This window comes from Oncorhynchus masou, chromosome 22, assembly GCF_036934945.1.
Source record: "Oncorhynchus masou masou isolate Uvic2021 chromosome 22, UVic_Omas_1.1, whole genome shotgun sequence".
In the NCBI taxonomy this organism is placed as follows: Eukaryota; Metazoa; Chordata; class Actinopteri; order Salmoniformes; family Salmonidae; genus Oncorhynchus; species Oncorhynchus masou.
Genome location: NC_088233.1, coordinates 6,703,047 through 6,723,028, shown reverse-complemented (window position 1 = coordinate 6,723,028; position 19,982 = coordinate 6,703,047). Strand labels below are relative to the sequence as shown.

At 42.2% G+C, this 19,982-nt stretch overlaps 1 protein-coding gene across 2 annotated transcripts in view; it reads left to right on the top strand.

Annotated features, from left to right (window-relative positions):
- Positions 1–19,982, top strand: part of atp8b4 (ATPase phospholipid transporting 8B4) — a 62,021-nt gene that overhangs the window by 16,041 nt on the left and 25,998 nt on the right. For both annotated transcript variants that reach the window (XM_064929165.1, XM_064929164.1), the window contains 5 exons: positions 10,658–10,756; positions 12,982–13,040; positions 13,248–13,320; positions 13,614–13,684; positions 19,806–19,888. In XM_064929165.1, coding sequence (XP_064785237.1) covers positions 10,658–10,756; positions 12,982–13,040; positions 13,248–13,320; positions 13,614–13,684; positions 19,806–19,888 — 385 coding nt within the window. The remainder of the gene's footprint in view (positions 1–10,657; positions 10,757–12,981; positions 13,041–13,247; positions 13,321–13,613; positions 13,685–19,805; positions 19,889–19,982) is intronic.

Below are 19,982 nucleotides of genomic sequence, written 5' to 3'. Positions count from 1 at the left end.
GTCCTGATACTGGTTAATACACTCAGCCCTCGCCTCCCAGATTGCCGTGCCCCACTCACGCGCCCGTCCGGTAAGGAGAGAAATGACGTAGGCGATGCGGGCTGCGCTCCTGGAGTAAGTGTTGGGCTGGAGAGAGAACACCACATCACACTGAGTGAGGAATGAGCGGCACTCAGTGGGCTCCCAGAGTAACACGGCGGGTTGTTGATCCTGGGCTCCGGAGACTCGGAAACCCTGGAAGTGGGCGGTGGATCGAGGTGGAGTTGGTGAACCTGTCTTGTGAGGTCGGAGACTTGGACGGCCAGGGTCTCAACGGCATGTCGAGCAGCAGACAATTCTTCCTCGTGTCTGCCTAGCATCGCTCCCTGGATCTCGACGGCGGAGTGAAAAGGGTCCGGAGCCGCTGGGTCCATTCTTGGTCTGATTCTTCTGTTATGTACTTGAGTGAAGACCCAAAAGCGGTTTTAACAGAAAACAGAGTTCTTTAATGAAAAACAGGAATGGCATAAATCCTCTTCCAACGTAGTCAATGGAACAAAAAGAACGTTAGTATAATGCAGGATGCACCTGCCAGGCAGACTCCGACAGGATAGGACAAGGTGGAAGCAAACGGGACGACAGCTTGCTTCTGGCATCAAAAACACAAACAAGAATCAGACACTGAAAGTAGCAGGAACAGAGAGAGAAATAGAGACATAATCAGAGGGGGAAGAGAGAACAGGTGGGAAAGAGTGAATGAGCTAGTTAGGGGGATGTAGAACAGCTGAAGAATGAGAGACAGAGAAGGTAACCTAAAAAGACCAGCAGAGAGAGACAGAGTGAAGAGAAAGGACAGGAACAGACATAACAAGACATGACAATACAGTGCACTATTGAGACAGTTCTCCCAGTATACAGTGCACTATTGAGACAGTTCTCCCAGTATACAGTGCACTATTGAGACAGTTCTCCCAGTATACAGTGCACTATTGAGACAGTTCTCCCAGAATACAGTGCACTATTGAGACAGTTCTCCCAGTATACAGTGCACTATTAAGACAGTTCTCCCAGAATACAGTGCACTATTGAGACAGTTCTCCCAGTATACAGTGCACTATTGAGACAGTTCTCCCAGTATACAGTGCACTATTGAGACAGTTCTCCCAGTATACAGTGCACTATTGAGACAGTTCTCCCAGAATACAGTGCACTATTGAGACAGTTCTCCCAGTATACAGTGCACTATTGAGACAGTTCTCCCAGAATACAGTGCACTATTGAGACAGTTCTCCCAGTATACAGTGCACTATTGAGACAGTTCTCCCAGTATACAGTGCACTATTGAGACAGTTCTCCCAGTATACAGTGCACTATTGAGACAGTTCTCCCAGAATACAGTGCACTATTGAGACAGTTCTCCCAGTATACAGTGCACTATTAAGACAGTTCTCCCAGAATACAGTGCACTATTGAGACAGTTCTCCCAGAATACAGTGCACTATTGAGACAGTTCTCCCAGAATACAGTGCACTATTGAGACAGTTCTCCCAGTATACAGTGCACTATTGAGACAGTTCTCCCAGTATACAGTGCACTATTGAGACAGTTCTCCCAGTATACAGTGCACTATTGAGACAGTTCTCCCAGTATACAGTGCACTATTGAGACAGTTCTCCCAGTATACAGTGCACTATTGAGATAGTTCTCCCAGTATACAGTGAATCATTGAGACAGTTCTCCCAGTATACAGTGCACTATTGAGACAGTTCTCCCAGAATACAGTGCACTGTTGAGACAGTTCTCCCAGAATACAGTGCACTATTGAGACAGTTCTCCCAGAATACAGTGCACTATTGAGACAGTTCTCCCAGAATACAGTGCACTATTGAGACAGTTCTCCCAGAATACAGTGCACTATTGAGACAGTTCTCCCAGAATACAGTGCACTATTGAGACAGTTCTCCCAGTATACAGTGCACTATTGAGACAGTTCTCCCAGAATACAGTGCACTATTGAGACAGTTCTCCCAGTATACAGTGCACTATTGAGACAGTTCTCCCAGTATACAGTGCACTATTGAGACAGTTCTCCCAGTATACAGTGCACTATTGAGACAGTTCTCCCAGAATACAGTGCACTATTGAGACAGTTCTCCCAGTATACAGTGCACTATTGAGACAGTTCTCCCAGAATACAGTGCACTATTGAGACAGTTCTCCCAGAATACAGTGCACTATTGAGACAGTTCTCCCAGTATACAGTGCACTATTGAGACAGTTCTCCCAGTATACAGTGCACTATTGAGACAGTTCTCCCAGTATACAGTGCACTATTGAGACAGTTCTCCCAGAATACAGTGCACTATTGAGACAGTTCTCCCAGAATACAGTGCACTATTGAGACAGTTCTCCCAGAATACAGTGCACTATTGAGACAGTTCTCCCAGTATACAGTGCACTATTGAGACAGTTCTCCCAGTATACAGTGCACTATTGAGACAGTTCTCCCAGTATACAGTGCACTATTGAGACAGTTCTCCCAGTATACAGTGCACTATTGAGACAGTTCTCCCAGTATACAGTGCACTATTGAGACAGTTCTCCCAGTATACAGTGCACTATTGAGACAGTTCTCCCAGTATACAGTGCACTATTGAGACAGTTCTCAGAGTATACAGTGCACTATTGAGACAGTTCACCCAGAATACAGTGCACTATTGAGACAGTTCTCCCAGAATACAGTGCACTATTGAGACAGTTCTCCCAGAATACAGTGCACTATTGAGACAGTTCTCCCAGAATACAGTGCACTATTGAGACAGTTCTCCCAGTATACAGTGCACTATTGAGACAGTTCTCCCAGTATACAGTGCACTATTGAGACAGTTCTCCCAGTATACAGTGCACTATTGAGACAGTTCTCCCAGTATACAGTGCACTATTGAGACAGTTCTCCCAGAATACAGTGCACTATTGAGACAGTTCTCCCAGTATACAGTGCACTATTGAGACAGTTCTCCCAGAATACAGTGCACTATTGAGACAGTTCTCCCAGAATACAGTGCACTATTGAGACAGTTCTCCCAGTATACAGTGCACTATTGAGACAGTTCTCCCAGTATACAGTGCACTATTGAGACAGTTCTCCCAGTATACAGTGCACTATTGAGACAGTTCTCCCAGTATACAGTGCACTATTGAGACAGTTCTCCCAGAATACAGTGCACTATTGAGACAGTTCTCCCAGTATACAGTGCACTATTGAGACAGTTCTCCCAGAATACAGTGCACTATTGAGACAGTTCTCCCAGTATACAGTGCACTATTGAGACAGTTCTCCCAGAATACAGTGCACTATTGAGACAGTTCTCCCAGTATACAGTGCACTATTGAGACAGTTATCCCAGTATACAGTGCACTATTGAGACAGTTCTCCCAGTATACAGTGCACTATTGAGACAGTTCTCCCAGTATACAGTGCACTATTGAGACAGTTCTCCCAGTATACAGTGCACTATTGAGACAGTTCTCCCAGTATACAGTGCACTATTGAGACAGTTCTCCCAGTATACAGTGCACTATTGAGACAGTTCTCAGAGTATACAGTGCACTATTGAGACAGTTCTCCCAGAATACAGTGCACTATTGAGACAGTTCTCCCAGAATACAGTGCACTATTGAGACAGTTCTCAGAGTATACAGTGCACTATTGAGACAGTTCTCCCAGTATACAGTGCACTATTGAGACAGTTCTCAGAGTATACAGTGCACTATTGAGACAGTTCTCCCAGAATACAGTGCACTATTGAGACAGTTCTCCCAGAATACAGTGCACTATTGAGACAGTTCTCCCAGTATACAGTGCACTATTAAGACAGTTCTCCCAGAATACAGTGCACTATTGAGACAGTTCTCCCAGAATACAGTGCACTATTGAGACAGTTCTCCCAGAATACAGTGCACTATTGAGACAGTTCTCCCAGTATACAGTGCACTATTGAGACAGTTCTCCCAGTATACAGTGCACTATTGAGACAGTTCTCCCAGTATACAGTGCACTATTGAGACAGTTCTCCCAGTATACAGTGCACTATTGAGATAGTTCTCCCAGTATACAGTGAATCATTGAGACAGTTCTCCCAGTATACAGTGCACTATTGAGACAGTTCTCCCAGAATACAGTGCACTGTTGAGACAGTTCTCCCAGAATACAGTGCACTATTGAGACAGTTCTCCCAGAATACAGTGCACTATTGAGACAGTTCTCCCAGAATACAGTGCACTATTGAGACAGTTCTCCCAGAATACAGTGCACTATTGAGACAGTTCTCCCAGAATACAGTGCACTATTGAGACAGTTCTCCCAGTATACAGTGCACTATTGAGACAGTTCTCCCAGAATACAGTGCACTATTGAGACAGTTCTCCCAGTATACAGTGCACTATTGAGACAGTTCTCCCAGTATACAGTGCACTATTGAGACAGTTCTCCCAGTATACAGTGCACTATTGAGACAGTTCTCCCAGAATACAGTGCACTATTGAGACAGTTCTCCCAGTATACAGTGCACTATTGAGACAGTTCTCCCAGTATACAGTGCACTATTGAGACAGTTCTCCCAGTATACAGTGCACTATTGAGACAGTTCTCCCAGAATACAGTGCACTATTGAGACAGTTCTCCCAGAATACAGTGCACTATTGAGACAGTTCTCCCAGAATACAGTGCACTATTGAGACAGTTCTCCCAGTATACAGTGCACTATTGAGACAGTTCTCCCAGAATACAGTGCACTATTGAGACAGTTCTCCCAGTATACAGTGCACTATTGAGACAGTTCTCCCAGAATACAGTGCACTATTGAGACAGTTCTCCCAGTATACAGTGCACTATTGAGACAGTTATCCCAGTATACAGTGCACTATTGAGACAGTTCTCCCAGTATACAGTGCACTATTGAGACAGTTCTCCCAGTATACAGTGCACTATTGAGACAGTTCTCCCAGTATACAGTGCACTATTGAGACAGTTCTCCCAGTATACAGTGCACTATTGAGACAGTTCTCCCAGTATACAGTGCACTATTGAGACAGTTCTCCCAGTATACAGTGCACTATTGAGACAGTTCTCAGAGTATACAGTGCACTATTGAGACAGTTCTCCCAGAATACAGTGCACTATTGAGACAGTTCTCCCAGAATACAGTGCACTATTGAGACAGTTCTCAGAGTATACAGTGCACTATTGAGACAATTCTCCCAGTATACAGTGCACTATTGAGACAGTTCTCAGAGTATACAGTGCACTATTGAGACAGTTCTCCCAGAATACAGTGCACTATTGAGACAGTTCTCCCAGAATACAGTGCACTATTGAGACAGTTCTCCCAGAATACAGTGCCCTGTTGAGACAGTTCTCCCAGAATACAGTGCACTATTGAGACAGTTCTCCCAGTATACAGTGCACTATTGAGACAGTTCTCCCAGAATACAGTGCACTATTGAGACAGTTCTCAGAGTATACAGTGCACTATTGAGACAGTTCTCCCAGTATACAGTGCACTATTGAGACAGTTCTCAGAGTATACAGTGCACTATTGAGACAGTTCTCCCAGAATACAGTGCACTATTGAGACAGTTCTCCCAGAATACAGTGCACTATTGAGACAGTTCTCCCAGAATACAGTGCCCTGTTGAGACAGTTCTCCCAGAATACAGTGCACTATTGAGACAGTTCTCCCAGTATACAGTGCACTATTGAGACAGTTCTCCCAGTATACATGGCCTTCGGAAAGTTTTCAGACAACTTGATTTTTTCCACATTATGTTACGTTACTGTTACGTCCGTTATTGGAACGAGACCAATGTGCAGCGTGGTAGGCGTACATCTTTCTTTATTTTGATGAACAGCAAAAAAAAAAAAAAAAAAAAAAAGATAAACAAACGTAACGTTCTGCAGGCTACCTAGTAACTATGCAATAACAAGATCCCACAAACTAAGGAGGAAAACAGGCTGCCTAAGTATGATCCCCAATCAGAGACAATGATAGACAGCTGCCTCTGATTGGGAACCATACCCGGCCAACTAAGAAACAGACAAACTAGAATGCCCACCCAAATCACACCATGACCTAATCAAATAGAGAAATAAAAAGACTCCCTAAGGTCAGGGCATGACAGTCACAGCCTTATTCTAAAATTGATAACATTTATTTTACATGTATTTTCCTCAGCAATCTACACACAGTACAGAAATACCTTATTGACATAAGTATTCAGACCCTGTTTCTACAACTTGATTGGAGTCCACCTGTGGTAAATTCAATTGATTGGACATGATTTGGAAAGGCAGACACCTGTCTATGGAAGGTCCCGCAGTGGACAGTGCATGTCAGAGCAAAAACCAAAGCCATGAGGATGACCTAAAGAATCTCAGACCATGAGAAACAAGATTCTCTGGTCCGCTAATCCAGTGGCAAGGACTGGGAGACTAGTTAGGATCAAGGCAAAGATGAACGGAACAAAGTATAGAGAGATCTTCACTGAAAACCTGTTCCATAGCGCTCAGGACCTCAAAACTGGGACAATGACCCTAAGCACACAACCAAGACAACGCCGGAGTGGCTTCAGGACAAGTCTCTGAATGTCCTTGAGTGGCCCAGCCAAAGCCCTGACTTGAACCCTGAATTGCCCTGAATTGAAGAATTTGTTCTTAACTGACTTGCCTAGTTGAATAAAGGTTAAATAAATAAATATGAGCCAGATTTCTGTATTTTGACAATTACATCTTGAAAACTTGATCTCTGCATTGCAAAACATTTCGGGACTATGTAATCAACAACGGACTAATGAAACAAATACCAAATATTTGTATGAACATAACAAGATTCAACAACTGAGACATAAACTGAACAAGTTCCACAGACACGTGACTAACAGAAATGGAATAATGTGTCCCTGAACAAAGGGGGGTCAAAATCAAAAGTCAGTTAATTTTTTTATTTTACCTTTATTTAACGAGGCAAGTGAGTTAAGAACAAATTCTTATTTACAATGACGGCCTAGGAACAGTGGGTTAACTGCCTGTTCAGGGGCAGAATGACAGATTAGTACCTTGTCAGCTCAGGGGCTTGAACTTGCAACCTTCTGGTTACTAGTCCAACACTCTAACCACTAGGCTACCCTGCCACCCCGATGTGGTGTGGCCACCAGCTGCATTAAGTACTGCAGTGCATCTCCTCCTCATGGACTGCACCAGATTTGCCAGTTCTTGCTGTGAGATGTTACCCCACTATTCCACCAAGGCACCTGCAAGTTCCCGGACATTTCTGGGGGGAATAGCCCTCCCCTCCGATCCAACAGGTCCCAGATGTGCTCAATGGGATTGAGATTTGGGCTCTTCGCTGGCCATGGCAGAACACTGACATTCCTGTTTTGCAGGAAGTCACGCAAAGAACGAGCAGTATGGCCGGTGGCATTGTCATGCTGGAGGGTCATGTCAGGATGAGCCTGCAGGAAGGGTACCACATCAGGGAGGAGGATGTCTTCCCTGTAACGCACAGGGTTGAGATTGCCTGCAATGACAACCTCAGTCCGATGATGCTGTGACACACCGCCCCAGACCATGACGGACCCTCCACCTCCAAATCGATCCCGCTCCAGAGATGAGGCCTCGGTGTAACGCTTATTCCTTCGACGATAAACACAAATTCGACCATCACCCCGGGTGAGACAAATCCGTGACTTGTCAGTGAAGAGCACTTTTTGCCAGTTCTGTCTAGTCCACCGATGGTAGGTTTGTGCCCATAGGCGGCGTTGTTGCCGGTGATGTCTGGTGAGGACCTGCCTTACAACAGGCCTACAAGCCCTCATCCAGCCTCTCTCAGCCTATTGCGGACAGTCTGAGCACTGATGCAGTGATTGTGCGTTCCTGATTTAACTTGGGCAGTTGTTGTTGCCATCCTGTACCTGTCCCGCAGGTGTGATGTTCGGATGTACCGATCCTGTGTAGATGTTGTGACACGTGGTCTGCCACTGCGAGGACGGTCAGATGTCCGTCCTGTCTCCCTGTAGCGCTGTCTTAGGCGTCTCACAGTACGGATATTGCAATTCATTGCCCTGGCCACATCTGCAGTCCTCATGCCTCCTTGCAGCATGCCTGAGGCACATTCACGCAGATCAGCAGGGACCCTGGGCATCTTTAGTTTGGTGTTTTTCAGAGTCAGTAGAAAGGCCTCTTTGGTGTCCTAAGTTTTCATAACTGTGACCTTAATTGCCTACAGTCTGTAAGCTGTTAGTGTCTTAACGACCGTTCCACAGGTGCATGTTCATTAATTGTTTATGGTTAATTGAACTAGCATGGGAAACAGTGTTTAAACCCTTTACAATGGAGATCTGTGAAGTTATTTGGATTTTTAGGAATTATCTTTGAAAGACAGGGTCCTGAAAAAGGGACGTTTATTTTTTTGCTGAGTTTAGAAGCACAACCATTTGCTACACTCACAATAACATCTGCTAACCATGTGTATGTGACCAATACAATTTTATTTTATTTGCTTATTTATATTCAACTGGTTAAAGTGCATTGTGATATGATTAAGTGGGGGGAAATGTGTCTATTAAGGTATGTTTGACTTGCCTTAACTTATGAATAAACAAAAACAAAGTAAAGTTAGGAATTATTACTCAACTCAAGTTGAACACATGTTATAAACCAACAATTATTATCAACCCCATTCGTATCACTAAATCAATCACTGATACAGAATATACATCTTACTTAGTAAGGACCTGGTACTCTGTTTTTATACAGAGCACCCATAGCTAGATACTTTAAATGGGAATATTCTTCAACACAATAACAAAAACAATAAAAAAAATGCCCAAATAAAGTCCTGAGTCAAGGAATCTGTTCCAAACTTTACTGGCGCGTGACGGAAGGGGTCCTGCAGGAGGCGCGTCAATGTGTCGTTGCTATGGCGAATCCATTCACATAGCTATCTGGCCACAGAATAAAAAACGAATGACAACACAGTTCACTCTTCAATGAAACGATCCCAGTCCCACTCACAAGATGAAGACGTTAAGATTCTCTCACAGTAATGTTATCGCACCCGCCTCTGGCGAAAAGGGAAAAGTTAGCTAGTTATCCAGTGTGTAGAGTTGCTTTCTCAGACAGAGAAACAAACACAAGGAAATCCTTCGCCATCCTCAGGGTTGGTTGGGGTCTCGTAGCTAGTAGGTCATATTTTCACTACAGAAATTGGCAAACTGTAATTTAGTTGAGCAAAGTAAGTAGCAAGTACAAACGGTTGGTTTCTTCTCCTGAACTCTCTTCGGATTGTTGCCTAGCAATGGTCCTTCACCAAAATATACTATGGAGTTGGGCCCTGCTTTGCTGCTATAACAGCCTCCACCAGATGTTGGAACATTACTGCGAGAGCCACAAGAGCACTAGTGAGATCGGGCACTGATGTTGGGCGATTAGGTCTGGCTCGCAGTCTGCGTTCCAATTCATCCCAAAGGTGTTCGATGGGGTTGAGGTCGAGGTCAGGGCTCTCTGCAGGCCAATCAAGTTCTTCCACGCCTCTACAAACTATTTCTGTATGGACCTCGTTGTCATGCTGAAACAGGAACACAAAACATACACACACATACACGTTTCATTTCCTACCATCTACACCTGCGGGACGGTCCGTCAGGAGGTTAGGATCCAATTGCAGAGATTGGTGTTCAGTCCCAGGGTCCTTAGATTAGTAATGAGCTTGGATGCGTACTGAGAGCATGTGTTGACCAGCTGGCACTGGAACCATGAAAAACAGCCCCAGACCCTTATTCTTCCTCCACCAAACTTTACAGTTGGCACTATGCATTCGGGCAGGTAGCGTTCTCCTGCCATCCGCCAAACCCAGATTCGTCCGTCGGACTGCCAGATGGTGAAGCGTGATTCTTCACTACAGATAAATGCGTTTCCACTGCTCCAGAATCCGTTGGCGGCGAGCTTTACACCACTCCAGCCGAACACTTGGCATTGCGTATGGTGATCTTATGCGCGTGTGCGGCAGCACGGCCACGGAAACACATTTCATGAAGCTCCCGATGACCAGTTATTGTGCTGAAGTTGCTTCCGGAGACAGTTTGGAACTCGGTAGTGAGTGTTGCAACCGAGGACAGACATATTTTATGCCATACACGCTTCAACACTCAGCAGTCCCATTCTGTGAGCTAATTGTTGCTAGATGTTTTCACTTCACAATAACAGCAGTTACAGTTGACCAGGGCAGCTCTAGCAGGGCAGAAAATTGACAAACTGACTTGTTTGAAAATGTGGCATCCTATGACGGTGCCACGTTGAAAGTCACTGAGCTCTTCAGCGCGGACCATTCTACTGCCAATGTTTGTCTATGGAGATTGCTTGGCTGTGTGCTTGATTTTACACACCTGTCAGCAACGGGTGTGGCTGAAATAGCCGAATCCACTAATTTGAAGAGGAATCCACTAATTTGAAGAGGAATCCACTAATTTGAAGAGGAATCCACTAATTTGAAGAGGAATCCACTAATTTGAAGGGGTGTAAGTCCCACACGCAACACAGTCAATACAGTCTCGAAAAAGCTCAAAGGGGTTTACATACCTACGTATGATGTATATAAATGGCTCTGTGTTCTCCTATCTGTAGTTGATCCCTGAGATCTCCTCCCTGTCCTGGGTCACTACCACTGTGCCTCTGGTCATGGTGCTGTTGATCACTGCAGTGAAAGATGCCACTGACGACTATGTGAGTTAACTGTCCACTCTTATTGATTGATTGATCGAGTGATTGAATGAATTATTATTTAATTAATTTGATGATTCAAAACTGATATACAGCCAAGAAAAAAGAAGTAGGGTTAACTCATTTGATTTACATTTTAGTCATTTAGTAGACGCTCTTATCCAGAACGACTTACAGGAGCAATTAGGGTTAAGTGTCTTGCTCAAGGGCACATCGGTAGATTTTTCACCTAGTCAACTTAGGGGGTTCAAATCAGCAACCTTTCAGTTACTGGCCCAATGCTCTTAACCGCTAAGCTACCTGGCACCCATTATCAAACATTTGGACACACCTACTCATTCAAGGGTTTTTCTTTATTTTTACCATTTTCTACATTGTAGAATAATAGTGAAGACATTAAAACTATGAAAAAACATGGAATCATGCAGTAACCCAAAACGTGTTAAACAAATCAAAATATAGATTTTAGAATCTTCAAATAGCCACCCTTTGCCTTGATGACAGCTTTGCACACTCTTGGCATTCTCTCAACCAGCTTCACCTGGAATGCTTTTCCAAATCAAATGTATTTATAAAGCCCTTCTTACATCAGCTGACATCTCAAAGTGCTGTACAGAAACCCAGCCTAAAACCCCAAACAGCAAGCAATGCAGATGTAGAAGCACAGTTGCTAGGAAAAACTCCCTAGAATGGCCAGAACCTAGGAAGAAACCTAGAGAGGAACCAGGCTATGAGGGGTGGCCAGTCCTCCTCTGGCTGTGCCGGGTGGAGATTATAACAGAACATGGCCAAGATGTTCAAATGTTCATAGATGACCAGCAGGGTCAAATAGTAATAATCACAGTGGTTGTCGAGGGTGCAACAGGTCAGCACCTCAGGAGTAAATGTCAGTTGGCTTTTCATAGCCGAACATTCAGAGTATCTCTACCGCTCCTGCTGTCTCTAGAGAGCTGAAAACAGCAGCTCCGGGACAGGTAACACATCCGGTGAACAGATCAGACCATCGATGCACCCCCACACCATCACATCTCCTCCGCCATGCTTCACGGTGGGAAGCACACATGCAAAGATCATCCGTTCACCTACTCTGCATCTCACAAAGACACAGCGGTTGGAATTTGGACTCATCAGACCAAAGGACAGATTTCCACCGGTCTAATGTCCATTGCTCGGGTTTCATGGCCCAAGCACGTCTCTTCTTATTATTGGTGTCCTTTAGTAGTGGTTTCTTTGCAGCAATTCGATCATGAAGGCCTGATTCACACAGTCTCCTCTGAACAGTTGATGTTGAGATGTGTCTGTTACTTGAACTCTGAAGCATTTATTTGGGCTGCAATTTCTAAATCTGGTAACTCTAATGAACTTATCCTCTGCAGCAGAGGTAACTCTGGGTCTTCCTTTCCTGTGGCGGTTCTCATGAGAGACAGTTAATATCCTCTGCAGCAGAGGTAACTCTGGGTCTTCCATTCCTGTCACGGTCCTCATTAGAGACAGTTTTATCATAACGCTTGATGGTTTTTGCGACTGCAATTGAAGAAACTTTAAAAGTTCTTGAAATTTTCCGGATTGACTGACCTTCATGTGATGAAGTAATGATGGACTGTCATTTTGCTTTGCTTATTTGAGCTGTTCTTGCCATAATATGGACTTGGTCTTTTACCAAATAGGGCTATCTTCTGTATACCACCCCTACCTTGTCACAACACAACTGACTGGCTCAAATGCATTTAAAAGGAAAGAAATTCCACAAATTAACTTTAACAATACAGACCTGTTAATTGAAATGCATTCCAGGTGACTACCTCATGAAGCGGGTTGAGAGAATACCAAAAGTGTGCAAAGCTGTCATCAAGGCAAAGAGTGACTACTTAGAAGAATCCCAAATATAACATGTATTTTGATTTGTTTAACACTTTTTTGATTACTACATGATTCCATATGTGTTATTTCATAGTTTTGATGTCTTCACTATTATTCTACAATGTCAAAAATAGTACAAATAAAGAAAAAAAAAACTTGAATTAGTAGGTATGTCCAAACTTTTGACTGGTACTGTGTGTACACTACATCCCTGGTTATTAGCATCTATTAGCAGTGCAAGACCATTGTAAAAGATGTCTGCAAGACCATTGTAAAAGATGTCTGCAAGACCATTGTAAAAGATGTCTGCAATACCATTGTAAAAGATGTCTGCAATACCATTGTAAAAGATGTCTGCTCAATTTCAGTTCAGGTATAAAAGCGATCAGCAGGTCAACAGTCGTCAGTCTCAGGTACTCAGGGGAAAGTAAGTACATCCTCAACGAACCTTCAATATGAACCTTTTAATGTGAACATTTTCTACCTCATTGTGGCTTTGTGCAAAGAGCCAACTTTTTTTTTTTTTTTTAACCTTCAAAATTGCACAATGAGATGAAGACATTTCTTTGAATAGCATAACATTTTATGCTATTGTGCTTTATAAATCACCATTATGACTGTGTATCTGTCTCAGTCTACAGAATGAGAAGTGGATGAATGTACGCGTGGGAGATATCATCAAGCTGGAAAACAATCACTTTGTGACAGTGAGTAATTTGCTTTCAATTTCATACTTAGATACTCCCATAAACACTTGACATGAATCATCCAATGTTTGTTTTTTTATTAAAATGAGGGCTATTCCTCTACTGCAACTGTTGAGTTCTATTGTTAAGCATTGGTGCAGAGATTGGTTTATTCCCTGTGGCTTGCCAGTAAGTCCTCTCCCTCCTCTCCCTCCTCTCCCTCCTCTCCCTCCTCTCCCTCCTCTCCCTCTTCTCCCTCTTCTCCCTCCTCTCCCTCATCTCCCTCATCTCCCTTTCTCCCTCCTCTCCTACAGGCTGACATTCTACTGCTCTCTAGTAGTGAACCATATGGACTGTGTTACATAGAAACGGCTGAGCTAGACGGGTAAGACACTGCATGCATTTATATAGTATTTGCTTCTACGAGGCTTTAGAAACTGAATATAATTTTTAAGGAGGGAGGGGGTGGGCTGTTTGCCAAGGAGGGCTATCTGTGTCACAGTGTGTCTGCAGTGGTTTCTACACTCTGAGTAAAGCATCAGGAAATAGGACAGGTGGTTGAGTTTGAGGATTTGGCCCAGTTTACCTCAGTTGTTCTGGTAACTGACACGGAGCCAACTGTTGTTTACTACATGAATGAGTCACCCTCTGTTTTCTCTCTCACCACTGACCACTATCTACCCCTGTTTAAATGTTTTTTTATCTTGCACTTTGTTTTAGGATACTTTTCCACTGGTATTTCCACAAATTTCCAAAAATACATTCTTATTTTGTTGTGTTTGTTTTTGGGGCAGAGAGAGTAAATTGAAAAACGGGGCAATCAACTTTTTATCCACAAATATTTGTCTTAACAAAAGTGAAATATATATTTTGATGGGCCAAAGTATCAACCATCACACCATGTAAAGGAACAAACTCCTAATTATTATTTTATTATTATTATTTATTTTCATTATTTATTTTCATAAAATACAACTAGTTGGATTTACGTGAACTCTGTGAGACACCAACAAATCAAATCAAATTGTATTTGTCACATGTGCCAAATACAACAGGTGTAGTAGACCTCACAGTGAAATGCTGAATACAACAGGTGTAGTAGACCTTACAGTGAAATGCAGAATACAACAGGTGTAGTAGACCTTACAGTGAAATGCAGAATACAACAGGTGTAGTAGACCTTACAGTGAAATGCTGAATACAACAGGTGTAGTAGACCTTACAGTGAAATGCTGAATACAACAGGTGTAGAAGACCTTACAGTGAAATGCTGAATACAACAGGTGTAGTAGACCTTACAGTGAAATGCTGAATACAACAGGTGTAGTAGACCTTACAGTGAAATGCTGAATACAACAGGTGTAGTAGACCTCACAGTGAAATGCTGAATACAACAGGTGTAGTAGACCTTACAGTGAAATGCTGAATACAACAGGTGTAGTAGACCTTACAGTGAAATGCTGAATACAACAGGTGTAGTAGACCTTACAGTGAAATGCTGAATACAACAGGTGTAGTAGACCTTACAGTGAAATGCTGAATACAATAGGTGTAGTAGACCTTACAGTGAAATGCTGAATACAACAGGTGTAGTAGACCTCACAGTGAAATGCTGAATACAACAGGTGTAGTAGACCTTACAGTGAAATGCTGAATACAACAGGTGTAGTAGACCTCACAGTGAAATGCTGAATACAACAGGTGTAGTAGACCTTACAGTGAAATGCTGAATACAACAGGTGTAGTAGACCTTACAGTGAAATGCTGAATACAACAGGTGTAGTAGACCTTACAGTGAAATGCTGAATACAACAGGTGTAGTAGACCTCACAGTGAAATGCTGAATAAAACAGGTGTAGTAGACCTGACTGTGACATGCTGAATACAACAGGTGTAGTAGACCTCACAGTGAAATGCTGAATACAACAGGTGTAGTAGACCTTACAGTGAAATGCTGAATACAACATGTATAGTAGACCTGACAGTGAAATGCTGAATACAACAGGTGTAGTAGACCTTACAGTGAAATGCTGAATACAACAGGTGTAGTAGACCTTACAGTGAAATGCTTACTTAGAAGCCCTTAACCAACAAGTGCAGTTTTAAGAAAATACCACAAAAAAAAGTAAGAGATAAGAATAACAAATAATTAAAGAGCAGCAGTAAATAACAATAGCGGGGCTTTATACAGGTGGTACCGGTACAGAGTCAATTTTAATATATATATATATTTTTTTTCACCTTTATTTAACCAGGTAGGCGAGTTTAGAACAGGTTCTCATTTACAACTGCGACCTGGCCAAGATAAAGCAAAGCAGTGCGACACAAAACAACAACACAGAGTTACACATGGGATAAACAAACATACAGTCAATAACACAATAGAAAAAAGTATATATACAGTGTGTGCAAATGAGGTAAGATAATTACAATGTGCGGGGGCACCGGTGTCGAGGTAATTGAGGCAATTTGTACATGTAGGTAGAGTTATTAAAGTGACTATGCATAGATTATAAACAGAGAGTAGCTGTCACTCCCTGACCATAGAGAGCCATTGTTTCTCTATGGTGTTGTAGGTCAGGGCGTGACTAGGGGGTAGTCTAGTTTATTTTTTCTATGTTGTGTTCTAGTTTATTTTTCTATGTTGGTGTTTTGTATGATTCCCAATTAGAGGCAGCTGGTAATCGTTGTCTCTAATTGGGGATCATATTTAAGTGGCTATTTTTCCCACCTGTGTTTGTGGGATATTATTTAGTGTTTGTGCTGAAACCCAGGCTACATGCCTTTTATTGTGCCCCTGAAATGTTTCGTATCACAGTCATCTTTACAATGACACATCACTCAGTCCAGACCATTGACATTCAGGGTAAACACACAGAGGATATATAATATAATAAAGAATTGGAACTATACATCCGCTGTGCCTTGGTCCGTCTCTCCTCGCGTTTGTTATTCTCCAACAAGTGTTTAAAGACCTTGATTGTATAATTCTAACATTAGAATATTCAAATATGAAATACAAATCTCCAAACTTCTTTTTGTTTGGTTTTATAGCACTATGTAATGCTCCAGGGCTATTTCCGTTAGCATTTTGCCATGTTTTTCTAGATTTAGAACATTAAACAACATTTATAAAGCTAACGTTACCCTTTAAATCTATCGCAGCAAATACTTACATTATTTAAGCATGCAGTGCCTTCAGAAAGTATTCACACCCCTTGACTTTTTCCACATTTTGTTGTGTTACAACCTGAGTTTAAAATGGATTAAATTTGAGATGTTGTGTCACTGGCAATAACCTAAAACACAAGGCCAAATATACATTGGAGTTGGTTACCTAGACATTGAATGTTCCTGAGTGGCCTAGTTACCGTTTTGACTTACACTACCAGTCACAAGTTTGGACACACCTTCTCATTTAAGTTTTTTTTCTTTATTTGTATTTTCTACATTGTAGAATAATAGTGAAGACATCAACACTATGAAATAACACATATGGAATCATGTAGTAACCAAAAAAGTGTTAAACAAATTAACATATATTTTAGATTTGAGATTATTCAAATATCCACTCTTTGCCTTGATGACAGCTTTGCACACTCTTGGCTTTCTCTCAACCAGCTTTATGAGGTAGACACCTGGAATTAATTTAAATTAACAGTTGTGCCTTCTTAAAACTTAATTTGTGGAATTCTTTCCTTCTTAATGCGTTTGAGCCAGTCAGTTAAGTTGTGACAAGGTAGGGGTGGTATACAGAAGATAGCCCTATTTGGTAAAAGACCATGTCCATATTATGGCAAGAACAGCTCAAATAAGCAAAGCAAAATGACAGTCCATCATTACTTCATCACACGAAGGTCAGTCAATCCGAAAAATTTCAAGAACTTTTAACCTTTCTTCAAGTGCAGTCGCAAAAACCATCAAACTCTATGATGAAACTGGCTCTCATGAGGACCGTCACAGGAATGGAAGACCCAGAGTTACCTCTGCTGCAGAGGATAAGTTCATTAGAGTTAACTGGCTCTCATGAGGACCCACCACAGGAAAGGAAGACCCAGAGTTACCTCTGCTGCTGCGGATAAGCTCATTAGAGTTACCAGCCTCAGAAATTGCAGCCCAAATAAATGCTTCACAGAGTTCAAGTAACAGACACATCTCAACATCAACTGTTCCGAGGAGACTGAGTGAATCATGCCTTCATGGTCTAATTTCTGCAAAGAAACCACTACTAAAGGACACCAATAATAAGGGACTTGCTTGGGCCAAGAAACCTGAGCAATGGACATTAGACTGGTGGAAATTTGGCCTTTGGTCTGAGGTCCAAATTTGAGATTTGTGGGTGAACGGTGTGGGTGAACGGATGATCTCCACATGTGTATTCCCTACCGTGAAGCATGGAGGAGGAGGTGTGATGGTGTGGGGGTGCTTTGCTGGTGACACTGTCAGTGATTAATTTAGAATTCAAGGCACACTGCTGCTACCACAGCATTCTGCAGCGATACACAATCCCATCTGATTTGCACTTAGTGGGACTTTCATTTTTTTTTTCAACAGGACAATGACCCAACACACCTCTAGGCTGTGTAAGGGCTATTTTACCAAGAAGGACAGTGAAGTGCTGGATCAGATGACCTGGCCTCGACAATCCCTTGACCTCAACCAAATTGAGATGGTTTGGGATGAGTTTGACCACAGAGTGAAGGAAAAGCAGCCAACAAGTGTTCAGCATATGTGGGAACTTCTTCAAGACTGTTGGGAAAAGCATTCCAGGTGAAGCTGGTTGAGAGAATGACAAGCGTGTGCAAAGCTGTCATCAGGGCAAAGGGTGGCTATTTGAAGATTCTAAAATCTATATTTTGATTTGTTTAACAAAGGGTGACTATTTGAAGAATCTAAAATCTAAAATATATTTTCATTCGTTTAACACTTTTTTTGGATTCTACATGATTTCCATATTTTAAATTCATTTTGAATTCAGGCTGTAACAACAAAATGTGGGATAAGTAAATGGACGTGAATACTTTCTGAAGGCACTGTGTGTTGCAGAACCGTGATTACAATATTTTCTGTATATTCAGAATATTGACAAAATAAAAACCTCTTAAAAGGGTTAGCCATCAGTGACGGAGTTGACAACAGACACTCAAAACAGACACAAGTTAAAGACGAACATTTGTAAAATATGGAAAAATGTTTCCTTTGAAAATCCCCAATAAAAACACAACTATTCTATTAAATATGTGTGAGTAGAGTTCCACATATTTATTATTGTGATACTTCAAAACAACAAAGAATAAACGAACGTGCAATACGTAGCGCACCTCGGCACTTTACAAAAAACAATATCCCACAACGCAGGTGGGAAAAGGGACACACTAAGTATGATCTAAGTATGTATGATCAGACTAAGTATGATCAACTGTTCTGGCTGCGGCTATATAATCCCGACCTGTTCACCGGACGTGCTACCTGTCCCAGACCTGCTGTTTTCAACTCTCTAGAGACAGCAGGAGTGGTAGAGATACTCTTAATGATCGGCTATGAAAAGCGAACTGAGATTTACTCCTGAGGTGCTGACTTGCTGCCCCCTCGACAACTACTGAGATTATTATTATTGGACCATGCTGGTCATTTATGAACATTTGAACATCTTGGCCATGTTCTGTTATAATCTCCACCCGGCACAGCCAGAAGAGGACTGGCCCACCCCTCATAGCCTGGTTCCTCTCTAGGTTTCTTCCAAGGTTTTGGCCTTTCTAGGGAGTTTTTCCTAGCCACCGTGCTTCTACACCTGCATTGCTTGCTGTTTGGGGTTTTAGGCTGGGTTTCTGTCCAGCACTTTGAGATATCAGCTGATGTACAAAGGGCTCTACAAATACAATTGATTTGATTTGATTTGATGATCCCCAATTAGAGGCAACGATATACAGCTGCCTCCAATTAGGAACCATACTTACACACCAACATAGAACTAAAATAACTAGAACCCCCATAGTCACGCCCTGACCTACAACACTTATAGAGAACCCCGAGGGCTCTCTATGGTCGGGGCGTGACAGTAGTTCACAAAAATATCATTTTTATTTTTAATTTAAGTGGTATACACAGTAGCAATTGATGTCCCGACTTTCAATCATCTCTGAGCTAATTTCCTGCTATTTTACACATTTCGCCATGAGGCTGAGTGAAAATGTTGTAGTTTTAAAGCTAAGTTCCTGCTATTCTACACATTTTGCCATGAGGCTGAGTGAAAATGTTTGTAATTTTAAAGCTAATTTCCTGTCATTAAAAAAAAAAATTGTGGCTTATGACATGTGGTACTTTCATGTACTTCAACATTGTTGGTAGCTAACAGTGCCCATGCAGTGCTTGTTTTATTGAATCCTAAAGAAACAAAAACAACAACAAAAACTGTCATAATACAATTTTTTACATGTACTTTCTAAGCAAATACATGGTTAACTTATTCTTGTACTGTACAATAAAATGCCAATGTTTCTGCATAGGGAGACCAATCTGAAGGTTCGTCAGGCTTTGACTGTGACCTCAGACTTGGGAGCGGACATAACAAAGCTGGCTAACTTCAACGGTAACAGTATAACCATTTATGCTGCATTCTGTGTGTATTAAAATAACGAGACATCTGTAGTCTATATAACGTTACCGTGGCTCTCTTTTCCTGG